Genomic DNA, 16,466 nt, shown 5'->3' with positions numbered 1-16,466 from the left:
AGGGTCAGTCTCTATCCACCCAGTAAGCCAAATAAAAACTCATGAATTCAGTAGATCTACAAAGCTTTGCCTGGCATAGAAGCTGGGAGTTTCTGTATTAGAGGGTTAGAAGTGGGGCAGAGTGCTTAAGATTGCCTAATACCATTATTTCAGTGTAAGAAATCCCCCCTTCACCGTGTTACTAGGTATTGATTACTCAAATTGATATATTGGGATAAAAGTCATATGGCTTTAGTAAGGAAAATCATTTTATCAGGACTCTGGTTTCAAAACACGGAAAACTTTATCTAATATGCCTCTATAAGAAATTATGTTAGTTTACATGGCTAAACACCCTCAGATATAGCTAGATTCAGTGATTCAAACATTACCAAAAGGATTTGGTTTCTCTCTACCCCTCAGTTCTACTTCCTCAGGATGTCTATATTCTTAAATGGGCTCTCCTGTCTTAGTCAGAGGTGGCTGTCAGCAGTAATCCAGACTGTATCTTTCTATATCCCATTCCAGCAATAATAATAATAATAATAATAATAATAATAAGAGGAGTTGTCCAACATTTCCAAGAAAAGCCATAAAATTCACTCTGATTGGATAAGTTTAGGATACAAGCCCACACCTGGTGTAGTCACAGTTGCCAGGCAAATGCTCTGTGACCATTGATTGAGGCCTGGGTCTTGGGCTGGAGGTGAAATTTCATCCAGGAAGGTGGATTGAAGTGGGAGAGAAGTTGGATCTCTGTATGAAAATTAGGGTCCATTGGCAAAAGTAGAGTGCGTGCTGGGGAAGCAAATAACAAATAGCCCCCACAGCCACTTCTGGTCAATGTCTTAGAGTTGTTTGAGGCAGAAAGTATGAATGTTGATAAAAGGCACCAGTGAAATTCATTTATTTAGACTACTCAAAGCACTCTAAGCAAGCCTCTACAAAACCCCATTGTTTCATCATAAGTATGGGACTTAGAAGCAAGAAACAAAAAAACATAGGGTTAAATAGGCCACTTGAAAGAAGAAATATAAACAGCGAGATGCCCCAAAGGCTGGTCTGATTTCATACTTCAATATATTGTGGATCATGTGTCGGAAAAGTTTTTCTGTAAAGGACCAGATAGTAAGCATTTTTGGTTTCGTGAGCCATACATGTCCTAGCATGAAAGCACCCATGGACAACATGTAAATAAATGAGTTTGGCCGAATGCCAATAAAATTTTATTTTTAAAACAGGCAGTCGGTTGGATTTAGCCCACAGGTGGTAGTTGGTAGTTATAGATGGATAGTAATGTCCTACGTAGAAATGTGGGCTATGTTGTTATATGTATGTGGATTTGAGTCTTGCCTCTTACCAGCTCTGTGTCCATGGAAAATTTCCTTAAGTTCTCTAAATCTCAATTTTCTCAACTACTCTAAACCTCAATTTTATCATCTGCATAATAGAAGTTATAATAAGAAATATGTAAGTGAGTCATTATGAGAATTAAAAGAGAAAATGTACATAAATCAAAGAGTATAATGCCTAGCATGTATGTAGTAAGTGGTCAGTAAATGGAAAGTCCATGGGGAAAAACTATAGGACAACATTGTGAGAGAGAAGAAAAATGAGCTTCAGTGTTGTTTTAAGGATACATATTTATTAAAACATCCCAGCTAAATTTTTAGAGTAGTGGGATTTATGTCATCAGTACAACTTAGGAAAGAGAATTGCAGCTTTCAGGGATGGGTCCACAATGACTCTTCTCTCAAGATTCTGATAAAATTAAAAAATGCCCCAGAATTACTGGATGCCATTTGTTTAAAGGTTATTTATATATTTTGAGAGAGAGAGAGAGACAGAGAGAATAATCAGGGAGGGGCAGAAAGACAGGGAGAGAGAGTATCCCAAGCAGGTTTATGCTGTCAGCACAGAGACTGACGTGAGGCTCTAACTCACAAACCAAGCCCATGAGATCATGACCTGAGCTGAATCCAACAGTTGGAGACTTAACTCACTGAGGCACCCAGGCATACCCCCAGATGCCATTTTTTAAATCATCAGTAAAAAAAAATTTATCTTACTCAAAATTATATCCATGCCTGGAATTCTGCATACACTTGTAATGATTGTCCTTCACTAAAGACAGAGTGGAGTTAGAGATTTGGAAAGGGCATACTGGAGAAATTACTGGTTTATGTAGGTGAACACATGAGGGCCCACTATGTTTAAATTGAATTTATAACACTGACTTTATAAAGGTGTGGTGAGCATTAAATGCCAAAATTGGATATTCCATTTTTTAGTAATGTGGACTTAAGTAAGTATCGTTTACAAATTAATGCACTCAACACAGAGCCTGGCATAAAGTAGGAATTCACCAAATATTAGTTCCCTTTCTTTAGATGTATACAAAGCTAAACTTTATGCCCAAAGGGGTGTGTCTTCCATGCATAGGGAAAACTGAAATTCTATATGATTCTCCACATGGTTATTATGAAGCAAAAGGAATTGGAATACAGTCACAACTGGCTTATCACTGAACTGGGCCAATAAGAGAACCAGAGCCATGTTAGATATGTGCTAGAAATCAGTGTGCAGAAAGCAGTTTCAAGTAAATTCAAGAATCACAGCCAATACCAGGAAGTAATACCAATAATTTAGTGCATAAATGCTCAAAGTTATAGTGGCAATCAATAACTGGACAGCATGGTCTAGGTACCAAGATATTTCCACTGACTCTACTAAATGGCGTAACTCACTTCTGGGACTTTTGTTTTTAAAATGTGAGCAGTGAATCTTGCATGGAGATGAAACTGAGGATCCATGACGCTATACTCCCTTGAAGGCTTTTCCATTCTCTTGGCCAAGAAAGACCTGAAGCTTTATATGGAGGCAATGAAACATACCCACCAACATAGAAGGCTTTACAGATGTGACATCTGTGGTATTAGATTTTGCCAAGTTGCTGGTATATCCTAAATGCTCTACTTTGTTTCAAAAATGACTATTGTGGTTATAGGCTCGATAGTGCTGGGTGGAGAAGATCTCCCAGAGTCCAGAAAAGGGTGATTCTGTTTTACTCTCCTGGATAGAGGTAAAGGCAGTGACAGCATGGGTCCTATGTGCTGCCATCTGGACAGAATAAAGATGGTGAGTGTTAGGACAATTATACACCCCTCCCTCTTTGAAGGTGCTTATCAGAGGCGCATGTCTATAGTCATGTGTTAGGTCTTCATTCATGATGGTATATTCTAATGGTTAGGCTGAACCGTGTAGCATTGTAAGAAGCAATTACTTAATAGCAGGTATCATGCTTCTGGGTGTGAGTGAAGGTAACTGCAGGAATTAGAAACCACAGGCATTTTGGAATTTTATTACGGCTGTAGACAAAATGAGAGAGATATAGAGGAAGGATGATTGTTGATGTAAAGCTCCCAGGGAGGACAATATTCAGTGGTCTCAATATGGTTCACACTGTGGTGCTGACTTTTCATAGTGAGAATCTTATTTTTTTTCTCCAATGTGATCAGTAGTGATTAAGAACTGAAGACCTGATGCCATCAAAACCCACATAAAAAGCTGATGTATAGGCCAAAGCCAGTTTATTTATTTATAATGAGAATTAACTGCTAAGTAGACTACAATACTCATGTCAGCTGGTTAGCAAATTTTCTCCTCGAAACAAAGCTAATATGGGAACATACATAATTACAATCAAATTACTTCTTAGAGCATGGGGTCACAGAAAGGGGAGTTAGGTGGCAATCTTAATAGCTAATAGCACAATATGGGATGGCCTGGTGCCTCCACTTCACTGTACATAGACCTATCAAATTATCTCTTGGTTGACAACCTCTCTCTTAGTCTAGAGAGATTACTGATGCCCTATGGTTCTTTAATTGCCCACATTTTCTAGACTCCTTGAAGATCATTCTCTTGTTAACAATTCTTTCTTCAGAATTATCATAAAATCATTAGATTTTATCTTGCTGGATGATATCAATCATGTAGCAGATCTGCCTCCCGAAAAATACAATCTTGGTTGGACTTGGGGGCTCCCCAAGCCTTTGTAATTGCAGACTACATCTTTAAGTAGGTCACATCTCATCTGTTCTCAGTAGATTTTAATTAATTTCACTCTCAGAGAAGTTCACTTGGGTATATGTTTAGGGGAAACATCTGTAGAACTCTTACTATGCTGAAGAGTTTATTCTAGTTGAAGTGGATGGTGTCATTATAACAAAATGTTGAAGTCGTAAATAAAATGGTTGTTAATTGGTAGACAGTAAAGCATTATCCCAGTATTGTATTCATATGGTCAGTGTGGCTGTTGGATTGTATCACAAGAGAACAAGAATTTCTTGGCTGAGAATTCCTCAAGGGGCTTCTAGAAATGTGAGGTTTTATAGCCCAGAATTAATTATCTGTTCTGAGAGGCTATATAATCTGAAGATATTTTGGAGAAGGTGATGTTGCTACAGAGGAAAGGTCCAAACAAGAAATAAGGCGATGCATCTTTGTGAGAGAGTACACAAAGACAAATTTTATCCTTATGATAAAGAAAGATTGGTGATGAAGCCAACTGAATGCTCCTATCAGCATTCTGGGGCCATACTGGGGTCAGTAAGGAAAGTGACTGGAGGCTATTGGGTTAGTCCTTTATTACAGGGTTGGTGGTGCTAGATCAGGAAAGCTCCAGGAAATCCAAGAGATACTTAAATTTCAAAAAGATCTACTTGTTCAAGGCTTTCATACAATCCCAGCACCACAGTGGGAATTTCTTGGCAAAACTGGTCTCCTTGTTACAGAGCATATGGAGTAAGGTGGATGTATAGCAAACTGTTGATAAAGGAGATCCCTTGTAAATGCAAATAAGGATTGGCACAGTGGTTAGCAAGGCACTGATGGACAAAATGATTGATTCGTTAGTGCTACAGGATGAAAATGGTAAGGTCTTAGCTGGGTTTAAGTACTGTCAAAGTTAATATCATTCTCCAGGAACAAGGCCAAAGTACAATGATGCTTCATATTCTGAGAGGTCTCGATGGTAGCTAAGGACTATGGAATTACTGATTTTTCTTCATAAAATCCATTTTGGGGAACATACATCAGCATCAAGAAGCAGGGAACAGAGGACTGATTATTAACAGCAAACATCAATTATCACTGTACATCCTTAACATTTTAGAAAATTGTGTCTCTCCAACATGGCACTACTTTTGTGCAGAAGCATTAGGAATCCATACACAGAGCTGATGTGTGCCAAAACCACACATCAAACCCTCACTTCTTGAGTTTTATGTATGGATGGTGTTGATGTATTTGCCCCAGGATTTTTCAGATGGGATGGTTCAGAGAGTTGTCTACCATTAATTGCTTCTCAAAATTCTCAACTAGATGAAGCTTCTCAGAGGTGGTCCATAAGGGGTATGGAACTCAACATCAATGGGCAGTGATCCCAAATGGTGACCACACTAAGGCCTATAGTCAGAAACCATGACAGGAACTGACTCTAAGTCTTTAGAGGAGATTTATTTAGCTAGGTTTCCTTACCTCCCAGATATAATAGACACAGTAATTATGATAAGACTCCTTACCCAACTCTCACTAAATATTTGTCAGAGGTCATTACCCTAGACCATTTTGACCTGGCCATTAGACATACTATAACCTAAAGTATGTTGTTGGAGAAGAGGGGAGGAACCTAGAAATAGTAGGGCCTGGCTAAAACATGTACCTGCCTGAAGGGCTAGTTGTCAAAGAAGTGGACCAACAGTTGCAATCAGAGGGTTCAAGAGGCCATGCCATCTGGTTAGTCAATAGCTAAGAAATCCCATTTTTGGGTAAGCAGAAGTCTTTAAATGGCAGCAAAATACATCACTGTATGGAAACGTAGTAGAGCTGTGTTTCTGTGAAGGTTGGTTTGTGTTGAAGCTGGACTCTTTTCAATAATTGGAGCAGGTTCCATCCTCCAGTAGAAAAATGTTCATAGGATATGAAAATAGAAAAGAAAAAAATGTTGGTAGGATATCAGATGCAATTAGGAATTCAACCAAGGGTCCTAAATCAAAAGGGAACTAGAATATACACCAATGAGGGTGAAGGTGAAAGTCTTGGGCCTAATCTTAGACATAGAAGACTTAGGCCAACAAACTCAACCCAGATCTCATTCATTGGAGGGAATGGAGTTTCCCATGTATTTCCAGGGTTGTTTTCATTGGTTCAGACTTGTCAGAGGGATGTTTTCATTGGCTCAGACTTGCCAGTTTTGCCTACAGATTTTCAGTACTCTTGGGTTATTGGTTCCATGTGCAGAAAGTGCCTGTGAATTGTTTTCATCATTGTTGGGTTTGGTTTGGTTTGGTTTGGTTTGGTGATGGGACACCAAATGAACAAGATCTGGTTATTTAAATTCCCAGAATCACATGAGTTCATTACTGAATATGAAGTGGCATCACAGTTCCTCACCTGTATTTTAAATATTAGTGCAGGATACAAATTAACAAGGCTGGAGGTGAGAGGGATATAAGTTTACAAAGTGACCTGTCTGGGCTCTCTTACTGGCGAGTTGGGTTATTTATCCTTGCTGGGGCTCGAGATCGTTTGGCAAAGCAATCTCTTGTGAAGTGACCAGACTGGCTGCAGTAGAGGCACAACTGAGCTTCTTGCTGGCGGGCTCGTTTGGCTGGGGTGAGAGGTGGCTGGTTTCCACGCAACTGTATAGGTTCTTCCTTGGGTGCTATATCTGTGGGGCTAGAAAAGGGTTGGTGGTGCATCAGGGAAGCCAACCCTGAGAGCTGGGTTTCTGACTGTAGAAGCTCTGGCCTGTTATTACGTTTCTTGTCCAACTGAATACACTGAGTGATCAGGTCTGGAAGGTTGTCCATCATATCTATGTCACTCACTTCACCCTGGATGGAGTCATCTAGTCCCTCTTGGAAGTGATCACTCTGATTGGTTTCATTACAGGTCAGATTTTGAGCAAGGAGCTTGAAAGTAGAAGCATCTTGATGACAGGAGTTGTCCTCTTTGTTCAGAGGGACTATTTCCTGTTTTGTAGGCTCACCAAATGATTGCTGGAACTCAAGGACAAACTTTTCATGTTGTTTCACCAGAGTGCTCTGGTCAGGCCCAGATATGATACCACAACTTTCCATCTTCTGAGATAGGTAGTTAAAAAAAAACTTGACTTGGACATCATCTGCAGGATTCGGGATATTGACAGTTGTCAAATAGGTAGTCACTTGTGCAAGAAATCCTGAGAGATTGTCAGGGTCACCATGAAACTGAGAGAGATGCTCAAGTGAGCAGGGTACAGACATCATTGGGGTGGCCAAGGCAGGCATGATTTGGCCCCTCATATCAGGGTTCTCTTCTGTCAGATGCTGTATTTGTGGCTGCAGAAATGGATTTTCTGCCCGAAAGGAGGAATGCTCTACCTGCAAGGTAGGTGGTGTTTCTGTGTACTTCTCCATTGTATCTTCTGGAATCAAGTGAAACTAAGTAGAAATGCGTACCAGCATTTGAAACCAATGGGCAGACAGTAGGGTTTCCTTTGTTATCAGAGAGATAGCATCATAAGCAAGTAGCCAAAACTGCTAGCAATGAAGCAGTCACAAGAGGACATTGAGAGCTGAATTGGAGAGATGCCAAAATTGTCCACTACTCAATGTTGTCTCTTCTCATGGAGAATGTCAATGTTCTGCACATTCAGAAGTGAAAAATTACCTTAGGACACATAGAGGATTTGGAATTAAGAAGACAAATACAAAAGTCACAGATTTCTCTCCCCACTCCCCTCATTGTATACAATATAGAGTAAATTTACCCTCAAACTAAGCCTTTGTTTCTAAAGTATCTCTTTCTATCAGAGAAGCAAATAATTTTACAACCCAAAGTGATCTTAGAGGTTATCCAGGGAAAATTCATAATTTCATGAACTAGAAAACAGAGACCCAGAAAGGTAAATATGTTTACCCAAGATCACACAACTACTTAATATCAGAGCTGCATGCTTACAGTACTGCTGTGTGAAATAGCACTTCCTCCAGGACCATAAATGTGCTCATTTGTACATGCTATGTGGGCATGATGATGGTTCATGCCCCTTCCTATATAAAACGTGATCTGGGGAACAGCACCATCAGCATCACCAGGAAGACTGTTAGAAATGCAGACTCTTAGGTCCCACCCCAGACCTACTGAATTAGTATTTCACTTAAACCGATTTTCCAGGTGATTCAAATGTGCACTGAAATTTGAGAGAAATGCCTCGCTAGAGAGCATTTAGTCTTAATTGGAATAATCACTGGTTGGACTTGAACCTAAATGCCCCAATCCTGCATTGCTGTAATGATCTGATTGCTGCAGTGGTAGTTAATCCATATTTTTCTAGATTCCTAGTCTTTATCGAAGGTCACATTGTCATGGAGATGATTAAGCTGCCACAGGCAAGATGAAGAGGTGAAGTTGGGAATCTTGCATGATACCACTACACCAGCGGCGCGAAGAGGTGAAGTTGGAAATGTAATAAACAAGAACAGAATATTTATAGAAGTATAAAGATCTAAATGTTTAATAGTCATCCTTGCATTCTTATTATCATAAGAATAAACCAACCCATTAAAGTTAAAAACTAACCCCAGGTGGGCCCCTGGGACCGCGGCGGGGACGCCGTCGGGCCATGGCCGGGGTCAGCAAGCTGACGTTGGAAGAGGCCCTGGCGCTGGAGCCTGGCTGGCGGCACGCGTGCCACGCGCTGCTCTACACGCCGGACCCAGGGCTGCTTTTCGGTCTCATCCCGCTCCGTTAAGCGGTCCTGGTGAGAGGAGGCGCCCCTCGCCCCGACCCGTTCCCTGCCCCGGGGACGATGGCGGGGCGCCTGGGCAACCCTCTTCCCTTTCCCGCAGATGCAGATGTGCTTTAATGGGCGCCTCCTGGCGGCTTCGTCAACTTACAGGACACCAGTCTGAAGGCCGGGCTGAACTGCTAGCTGGTCGAGGAGCTGGGGCGACGCCTTGGCAGACTTCTGGGTGGAGCGCGCTATGCAGCTCGCACGCCTGGCTGCAAGTCGTGGCCCACTTTTACGCCAAGCGCCTGACGCTCGAGCAGCTGATTGTGGTTGAGATGGGCGGCCGCGCGCCAAGGACCACGGACTGGAGGTGGGGCTGGTCCAGGAACCCCAGGCCCATGGCCTCCCTGCCCCCGAAAGCCACTGCCCCGCTTTCTTGGAGTAGCTGGGGTCTTGGGCTTCTTTCATCTGGTTGACTGGCCACAGCTAACGCAGTCTCCCCCTTTCACTGGCCTCTGTTGTGTTTTTCCGGAACCCACCTACCCAAGACTCTCTTCTCCCCAAAGATTTGACCAAGCCTTGCACCCTAGACCCATGATTTTCTTGGGTAGGAGATGTGGCCTGATACTCTGTGGGGAAACCTTTGTCGTTAGGCTAGGAGAGTAGGGGGATAGATTATGTATGGAGATGGTTCTCAGAATCATTGGGCAGGTATCAGAATCATCTGGGAGGCTTATAACTGACCCCACTTCCAGGATTTCTGGTTCACTGGGGAAGAGAGAAAAGGACCTGAGAATCTGCCTTTTTCAAGAGTTCCTAAATGGTGCTGAAATGGCTGGTCTGGTGTATTTTTGAGAACTACTAGTGTAGGTCCAAGCATGCATCCTGGAGGCAAGAGCCACCAAAAGTTTAATGATGTAGGAAGGATTAGCATTTATGAAGCTGAATGGCATGACTTGGGTCTTTTGTGGGTAGAGAGGTGGGCCCATGAGGTATAAGGTGTAAATTCTCAGGCTTGGTTCTGCTGCACTGATAAGAGGTGAGACCTCTCATCTGGAAAGATCTGTCTAGGTTGAGCTACCTGTTCTCATGGTCCCCTGTCTCCTTCCTTTCACAGGTGCCAGGCCTGGTACGTGTGCCCCTGTACACCCTGCAGGATGGTATGGGAGGCCTGCTTGTCTTTCTGGAGAATTCCTTTATTGGAACTGCACGGGAGCAGCTGCTAGAAGCCATCTAGGATTTAGAACTGATGGAATCTGGCTCTCTTACAGCCCGTAAGATCTCCTTCCCTCGCTAGAGGCAGCCCTCGGTGGACCCACGGAACATGAGATGAAGACCTTGGTACTAGAAAAGGGAGGCAGGAACAGGGAAAGCTTTTTCTTCTGGGGCTGCGCCTGACAGATGATAACATTAAAAGAAGTATATGCAGTATATTTGAGCAGAGCCCCCAGCCCAACCCCACCCCTACCCCCCTGCAACTCAATTTCTGGGGCAAAACTCTGCAGCTCATCTCAGGGACCTGGCACCTTCTCAGAGCCTGCCTCTGCCTCTCTGTACGTTTGCACACACACAGCATGGGAGCCTCCAGACATATGAATGTAGAGTCTGCCCGCACAGGAGCTCACTCCTCCCCGTAACCCCCATGTGCAGTTTAAGCAGGATGTGGCATGTGCGGGGCCTAGCCTGTCACCGGAGCCACCTTCATGTTGGGGAGTAGCTTATAAACCAGGGGAACATTTCTCCCCACACTCCATGGCTGTTCTCCAGGGTCTAGTCCAGCCCATGCTCACTGGGGAGGACAGAGAAACAGGGGACCCTTTTCCCCCCATGAAAATGGTCACAACCTTGCCTGGGTATTAGCAGAAGCCATATACCCCTGATAGGCAGGACAGGGTCCTAACCAACATCCTGCCCTCTCGTGAACCTAAGTGGAAGGGGTGAGAGAAATGGCTTGGTCTCCTTGGATTGACTTTGGATTTGAGACTACGTCCTGACATGTCGCCTCCAAAGCTGTCATCTGGGACTCTTTACAATGGAGACATCAGAAGGGAAGGGACACAGCCCTGGTAGAGCCCTGACTTATAGCTGAAGGGCTTATAGCCGAGCCTCAAAGCTGTTCAGTTTTGGGGTTTTTTTTTTCAATGAATACTCTGTACGAGGTACTGGAAATCTAGGAATGAGAGTCATAGCTGTCGTGTTCCACAGGGTGGAAGGGCTAAAATGGCACATATTGCAGGCTTTGTGAGCTATATTGTCTTGTAGTATCTGCTCAGCTGTTTTCATTTCTGAATTAGCAATGAACAATAATTAGTAGGCGTAGCTGTGTTCCAGTAAAACTTTCTTTATGAAAGGAGGTGTCCAGCCTGAGGGCCGGAGTGTGCCAACGCTTGCTCTAGAGAGGAAGATAAGTAATCAGTTTAATTATGATGCCTATTTACTTGTTTCACATATGTCAATATTGAGAAGGAAATAAAAGATTGATACAGGTAAAAAAAAAACTAACCCCAAACATATGGCATATCAGTTAAACTATTGTGCAGCATAATTCCTATTTCACCCTTCCCTTGTGTAACATACCATTTAATTGTATTTAAATTGGCCACTAGAGGGCAAAAATGTGTATCCTTCAATGTAAGTCTTGATTCTCTAGGTTTGATGGCTTCTCCTCTCTAGATTTATGGAAGCGATTATTGGAAGACTGAAATTGTATAAGATTGGTGGCCAGAAACTTAACCAAACACTAGCATTAATCAGTTGGATGACATAGAAGAACTCATTTGGGTCTCAATTTCCCCTTTCATCTAATGAGGATGACCATCTTGTCTATTTCATAAGGGTGTAGTGAGTATCAATGAGATAGTAGATAGGTACTCTGGGGTGGCGTGGAGAGAGAGAGAAAGAGAGAACATTGTTCCCCAAATTGTTCCAATGCAGGTAACAATACCATTGGTGAGGCTCTTCCCTTATTACATATTGCCAAAGTAGGGAGATACTGTCATATTCTTTCTTTCTTCCTTTCCATATCTCACCAATCTAATATATATTTCCACTTTCCAGGTGCTCACTTATGAGTTTATTGCTGCCAGTCCAGCCAGATGTCAATTGAAAGGTAAGATGTTAATTAATTAATGAGGATTAATGATTGGTCTTTCTCAAGGCATTCGCTTTTTCCTCAAATTTTAATGTGCATAAGAATCAACTTGGTCCCAATCCCCAACAATTCCTATTCAATGGCCTTCAATTCAATAGGTCTGGGGTGGATACCAGGAATCTGTAATTTAGCAAGCTTCCCAGAGGATTTCTGATGTTGGTGGTCCCTGTGAGAAAAGCCACCTCAAGGAATAAAGGCATATTAGAGCATTATAGAGAAGTAAGAATGGGGAGGGGACACATTTGGAAGTAGGAGGCATTCAAATGACATAGAATAGGTGGTAGCCTATTCTAATTCAGCATAAAGCCTGCAAAGAGCCCACACTGTTCTTTACAACTGTTCTTCTCTCTCAGACAGTAGAGTGCAAGATTTAGCATGTACGTTCTAGAGTTAGACTGACCTGGGTCCAAATCCTGGCTTGGCCAAAAGTTGTGTGACTCTGGAATGTTACTTAACCTCTCTGAGAATCAGTTTCCAATCTTTAAAATGGAGGTGATTTTAACACTTTCCTCATAGTATTGGGAGGATTAAATGAGATAAAAAGAGATTAGCACAGCTTCATGCAGATGGCAAGTGCTTCATAAATGTTAGCTATCATTTTTCTAAGTCCACAGTCTGTTATCTATGTTTTAAAATTTAATTTTTATGAATTTTTGAAATGTAACACATAATATATGCTGTTTATTATATAACACTCCTGGTGGTATCTGGAAAAACAACCCATAATTAGGCAATTAACATTTCTTCAGGAAAACAAATGTCTAAATATTCATAGTAAGAGAGATAAAGACCAAGTTTATGTCAGTTTCGGCCAGATTTGATACCAAGTAAATGAAAAAATATCTTCCATTTTGGAGAGCTTTTTGATTTCAGAATTGAAGATAAGGGGCATGGATCTCCCCTAGCAAACTCTCTTTTTGGTTGGATAGTATGATTATAATTTCTTCTTCTCTGCTCCTGCTTTCTGCCCTTTCCCTTTACCCTCAGGAGTTCCAGACTATTTGTAGAGGTATCCTGTTTCTTTACAGAATTATGTATTCAAGGGGGCAGAGCATTTAATTTTTCTAACTATGTAACATTGGTGAAACACTTGCTAAAATTATAAGCATTTGCCCAATGCAAATCATACAGTGCAACTGTTGTCAATAGCAATTGCTTAATCCCTCTAAGAAAATCTATCTTGCCTTATCGTTTTAGAAATTGCACTCTTTTTAGAGGTCAGTGGCCTTCTATTAGATGGTCCCAGCAGATCATGGCGTAAAGCATGCCAGTCTGGAGGAGTTCCAGACCTCAGTCTTGGAAAGATAAGGCAGAGCTGGGACCTCAAATGCACAAATTTCAGAAATCAGACTAGTGAGCTTGGACCAGATCTGACACAAAACTGCATAGTTTAAGCTTTTACTCGATTGGTATGTATTTCAACTACAAAAACAACAACAAAAAGTAGGTTTAGTAAACTTTTACAGGCATGCCATTTTGTGTTCAGTTTGGCTTAAAGCCATGGTCCACAGTTACCCTGTATATGAAACTACTCCATACTGGAGTGTCTTGAAACTCCATTTGGAGAACGATCTAAAGTACCTTACTGTTTATAATAGAGCATTGTGACCTTACTTTATTTTCAAGCTGTTCTACACAACATTCTGGAGAAATTTTGACCTATTGTCATGCAACTACCCAGAGCACTTGCATTTTTACTCTTGAGCTCCAGATGTTCTAAGTAAGGTTAGCTGTGGCCATGAGAGCTAAACTGAGACATAAACAATCCTTAAGATGTAACCATAGGGGCATACTGTTTAGACTTGTCTGGAGACTTGGATGTGTCCCTAGCTCTGCCACCATCTAGACTGACAACCTTGGGCAAGTCACTTCCTCTCTCTGGGCCAGTTGCTATATCTGTACGATGAAGGAATTGGTTTTCTCAAGTTTTATCACACATAAAAAGTTCTGATTCAGGACATTTAGGAAGATACCCAGAAATCTGAATTTTGTATAGGCCCGACATATGATTCTGTGGTAAGTGGTCTTCAGATTTTACCTTGGGAATACTGGGCAACTGACAACACAGAGCTCTGACTTTTGTCAGAGGTTCTCATGTTTCATGGTACATAAGAATCTCTTGGGAGTTTAATATGCAGCTTCTTGGACTTCACCCCTAGACAGTGTCATTCAATGGGGCTGGGATGGGACAAGATAATCTGAATTTTAATCAAGCTCCACAGATGATGCTGATGCAGAAGTTTCTCTGGTAACTCTTGAGAAAGCCTAGGTTGAATAATTTCAAAAGACCCTTTCTGCTTTAGCACTATCTGCACTTTTGCAGGTAGAAAATATTTGGCTGTGAAAGTGGCCCCTGAAGTGTGTGATATGTGGATTGCTTCCTTCAAAGGCTCTGTCTGAGTCTGAATGGTCACATGTAAACAGTGGGCTAGTGCAGGCCTGGCTCAGGCATGTGAAAAGTAGCTGGCTTGGAAGCAAGAGAGAGGGTTGCAACTGAGCTGATCTTGCTCTCAGTCTCTATGGTTCTACCTGGGAGGTTTGTACTGCTCTACCCTGCCTGTGAGGGAGGCAGAGAAGCCATCCATGTATATATATATATATATAGTAGAGATAGAGCAACAGCCCAGCTGGGGTCAATCTGGCCATTGCTATGACTCAGACCTCATCTCTTCCTTTAACCTCCAACCTTTCTTCTGGCTCTGCTGGACACATGGCCTCGCTGTTTAAGAAGTTAAACATGTCATGAAAACTCTCTACAAGTATTCCCTGTTAGTTTCCTAGTTTTCCTTTCTAATGTGCCTAACTCCATTAAGGACCCACACTTGTTCCAACCAGCCTTCCAGCTCCATGCGCCTATTTAACATTTCTCCTAAGATCATGTTTCCCTGTCTCTTCCTTCCCCTGCCTACTCTCCTTTGCCTACTGTCTCTGCTGGCAGCCATGGCACATGGCTGAATGCCCGTGCTCAGTCTCCAGCTAGAACTGTGGCTGATTGTTCAAGCAGTACATGACCCATTTGCACCATTCTTTTCTCTCAGTGTAGCAGAGAAGACCTAGAAGGAATGGATGAATTTTTATATTAAGAAAAATATCTGGAGGCTGAGTAGAGGGCAAGATTAGACACTGGGCAGGCATCCTAACACTGTAACAGAGTATTATGAATATAGGATTATCAAAATATAAAAGAGCATTACATAGAGTCAAAGAAAAACCCCAAAGACTGACTCCATTTTACCTCTTTATTGTACTCGCCTGCTTGATTCAGCCCCTGAGGAGTACTGACATTATATGGGTGGTGAAATGATGACTTCAGTGGAAGTAGGAGATTTGCAAACTCCTGAAGATCAAGTGTGCTAGTATTTACAGCTCATAAGAGATCTTACATCATATGGCAGATAACCTCTGTAGCAGGATTGGGTCTAAGTCTCATTTCAAACCTGCAAGTGGACATGGTGGGCCTCCAACATACTGGGAATGCAGAGGTTTGCATTTGTATTTGATAAGAATGGGAAAGACAAGTCATTTTTATCCAGTCATACTAGACATTGTGTGGGTCTTTGGGAGTAATAATACTTGCGATTTCTTCAGTGCCTAATTTATGTCAGATTATATGTTCTAATTGGTACTAGCTGTCTGGAGCCTTATTTAAAGGTGTCCTGGGCCTGTGGCTGGCCTCACTGGTAGAATGCTGTAAAGAACTATCAGTGTTCACCACAGACTATGGAGAAATAAATGCAACATGCTGAATAGGTATTTTCTATCTCTGTACCAGACCAGATAATCCTCACAGCAGTCTTGTGAAGTAGGTATAATGATTTGCATTTTATACATAAGGAAATTAAGCCTCTACCTCCACTCCTAAACATGTAATCCTGCCCACTTCCACTTTCAATCTCTCTCCCCTCACCTGAAAGCCAATTACTTTCTTCTTCCTATGTCTAGTTCACATTCAACTATGCAGCTTTCTCTCACTACTCAGGCCCTTATTAATGCCTCCCTTCCCTGAGCTGTGGAAGGGCACATTGATTGTATGAGCCCTCAAGGAAGAAGTCTCTTTCCTTTTAACCTCCATAATACTTTGCATAGTGCTGGGCCCACAGGCCTTCTATAAATCTGTGTTGAGATGGGGCTAGGAGAAAGCCAAACAAAAGAATCTCTACTAGTAGTCTGACATGAAATTAAGAAAAGAAAAATAAGACTGAATCTAGTCATGAAAATCTTGGCAAAACAAGACGAAGCTGAATAAGCAAGTAGGGGCATTGAGTCTCAGCAGAAGTGGTCTGGACTTGAGAGAAGGCCAGCAGGCCTTGGTATAACCAGTTCTTAGCTTTCCATTTCCCTATTTTCCCCTTTTCCTTAAGCTCAATACATTCAGTAATCTTTTTATTTTGTAATCAGAAACTAATTATGGGGCCTGATAAAGACTTTTCTACTACTTCTAGGCTCAAGAAAGCAGACTGAGATGAAATAAGTAATGGGGATTAAGGAAGGCACTTGTGATGAGCACTGGGTGATGTATAGAATTGTTGAATTACTATATTGTACACCTGAAACTCA

General features: G+C 41.9%; 1 protein-coding gene and 1 pseudogene across 1 annotated transcript; one reads left to right on the top strand and one right to left on the bottom strand.

Annotated features, from left to right (window-relative positions):
- Nucleotides 1-6,524: 6,524 nt before the first annotated feature.
- On the bottom strand, nucleotides 6,525-7,442 carry RTL4 (retrotransposon Gag like 4). Its single transcript, XM_029930390.1, has one exon. It carries the CDS (start codon nucleotides 7,440-7,442, stop codon nucleotides 6,525-6,527), a length of 918 nt encoding a protein of 305 aa, XP_029786250.1.
- A 1,208-nt stretch (nucleotides 7,443-8,650) lies between these two features.
- Nucleotides 8,651-10,055, top strand: LOC115283906 (annotated as a pseudogene).
- Nucleotides 10,056-16,466: the final 6,411 nt, after the last annotated feature.

This window comes from Suricata suricatta, chromosome X (assembly GCF_006229205.1).
Source record: "Suricata suricatta isolate VVHF042 chromosome X, meerkat_22Aug2017_6uvM2_HiC, whole genome shotgun sequence".
NCBI classification, from domain to species: Eukaryota; Metazoa; Chordata; class Mammalia; order Carnivora; family Herpestidae; genus Suricata; species Suricata suricatta.
This window is presented reverse-complemented; position numbering and strand designations above follow the sequence as displayed.

Excerpts from the sequence above, each read along its gene's own strand:
- RTL4 (XM_029930390.1), bottom strand. The coding sequence starts at position 7,442 with ATGGAGAAGTACACAGAAACACCACCTACCTTGCAGGTAGAGCATTCC.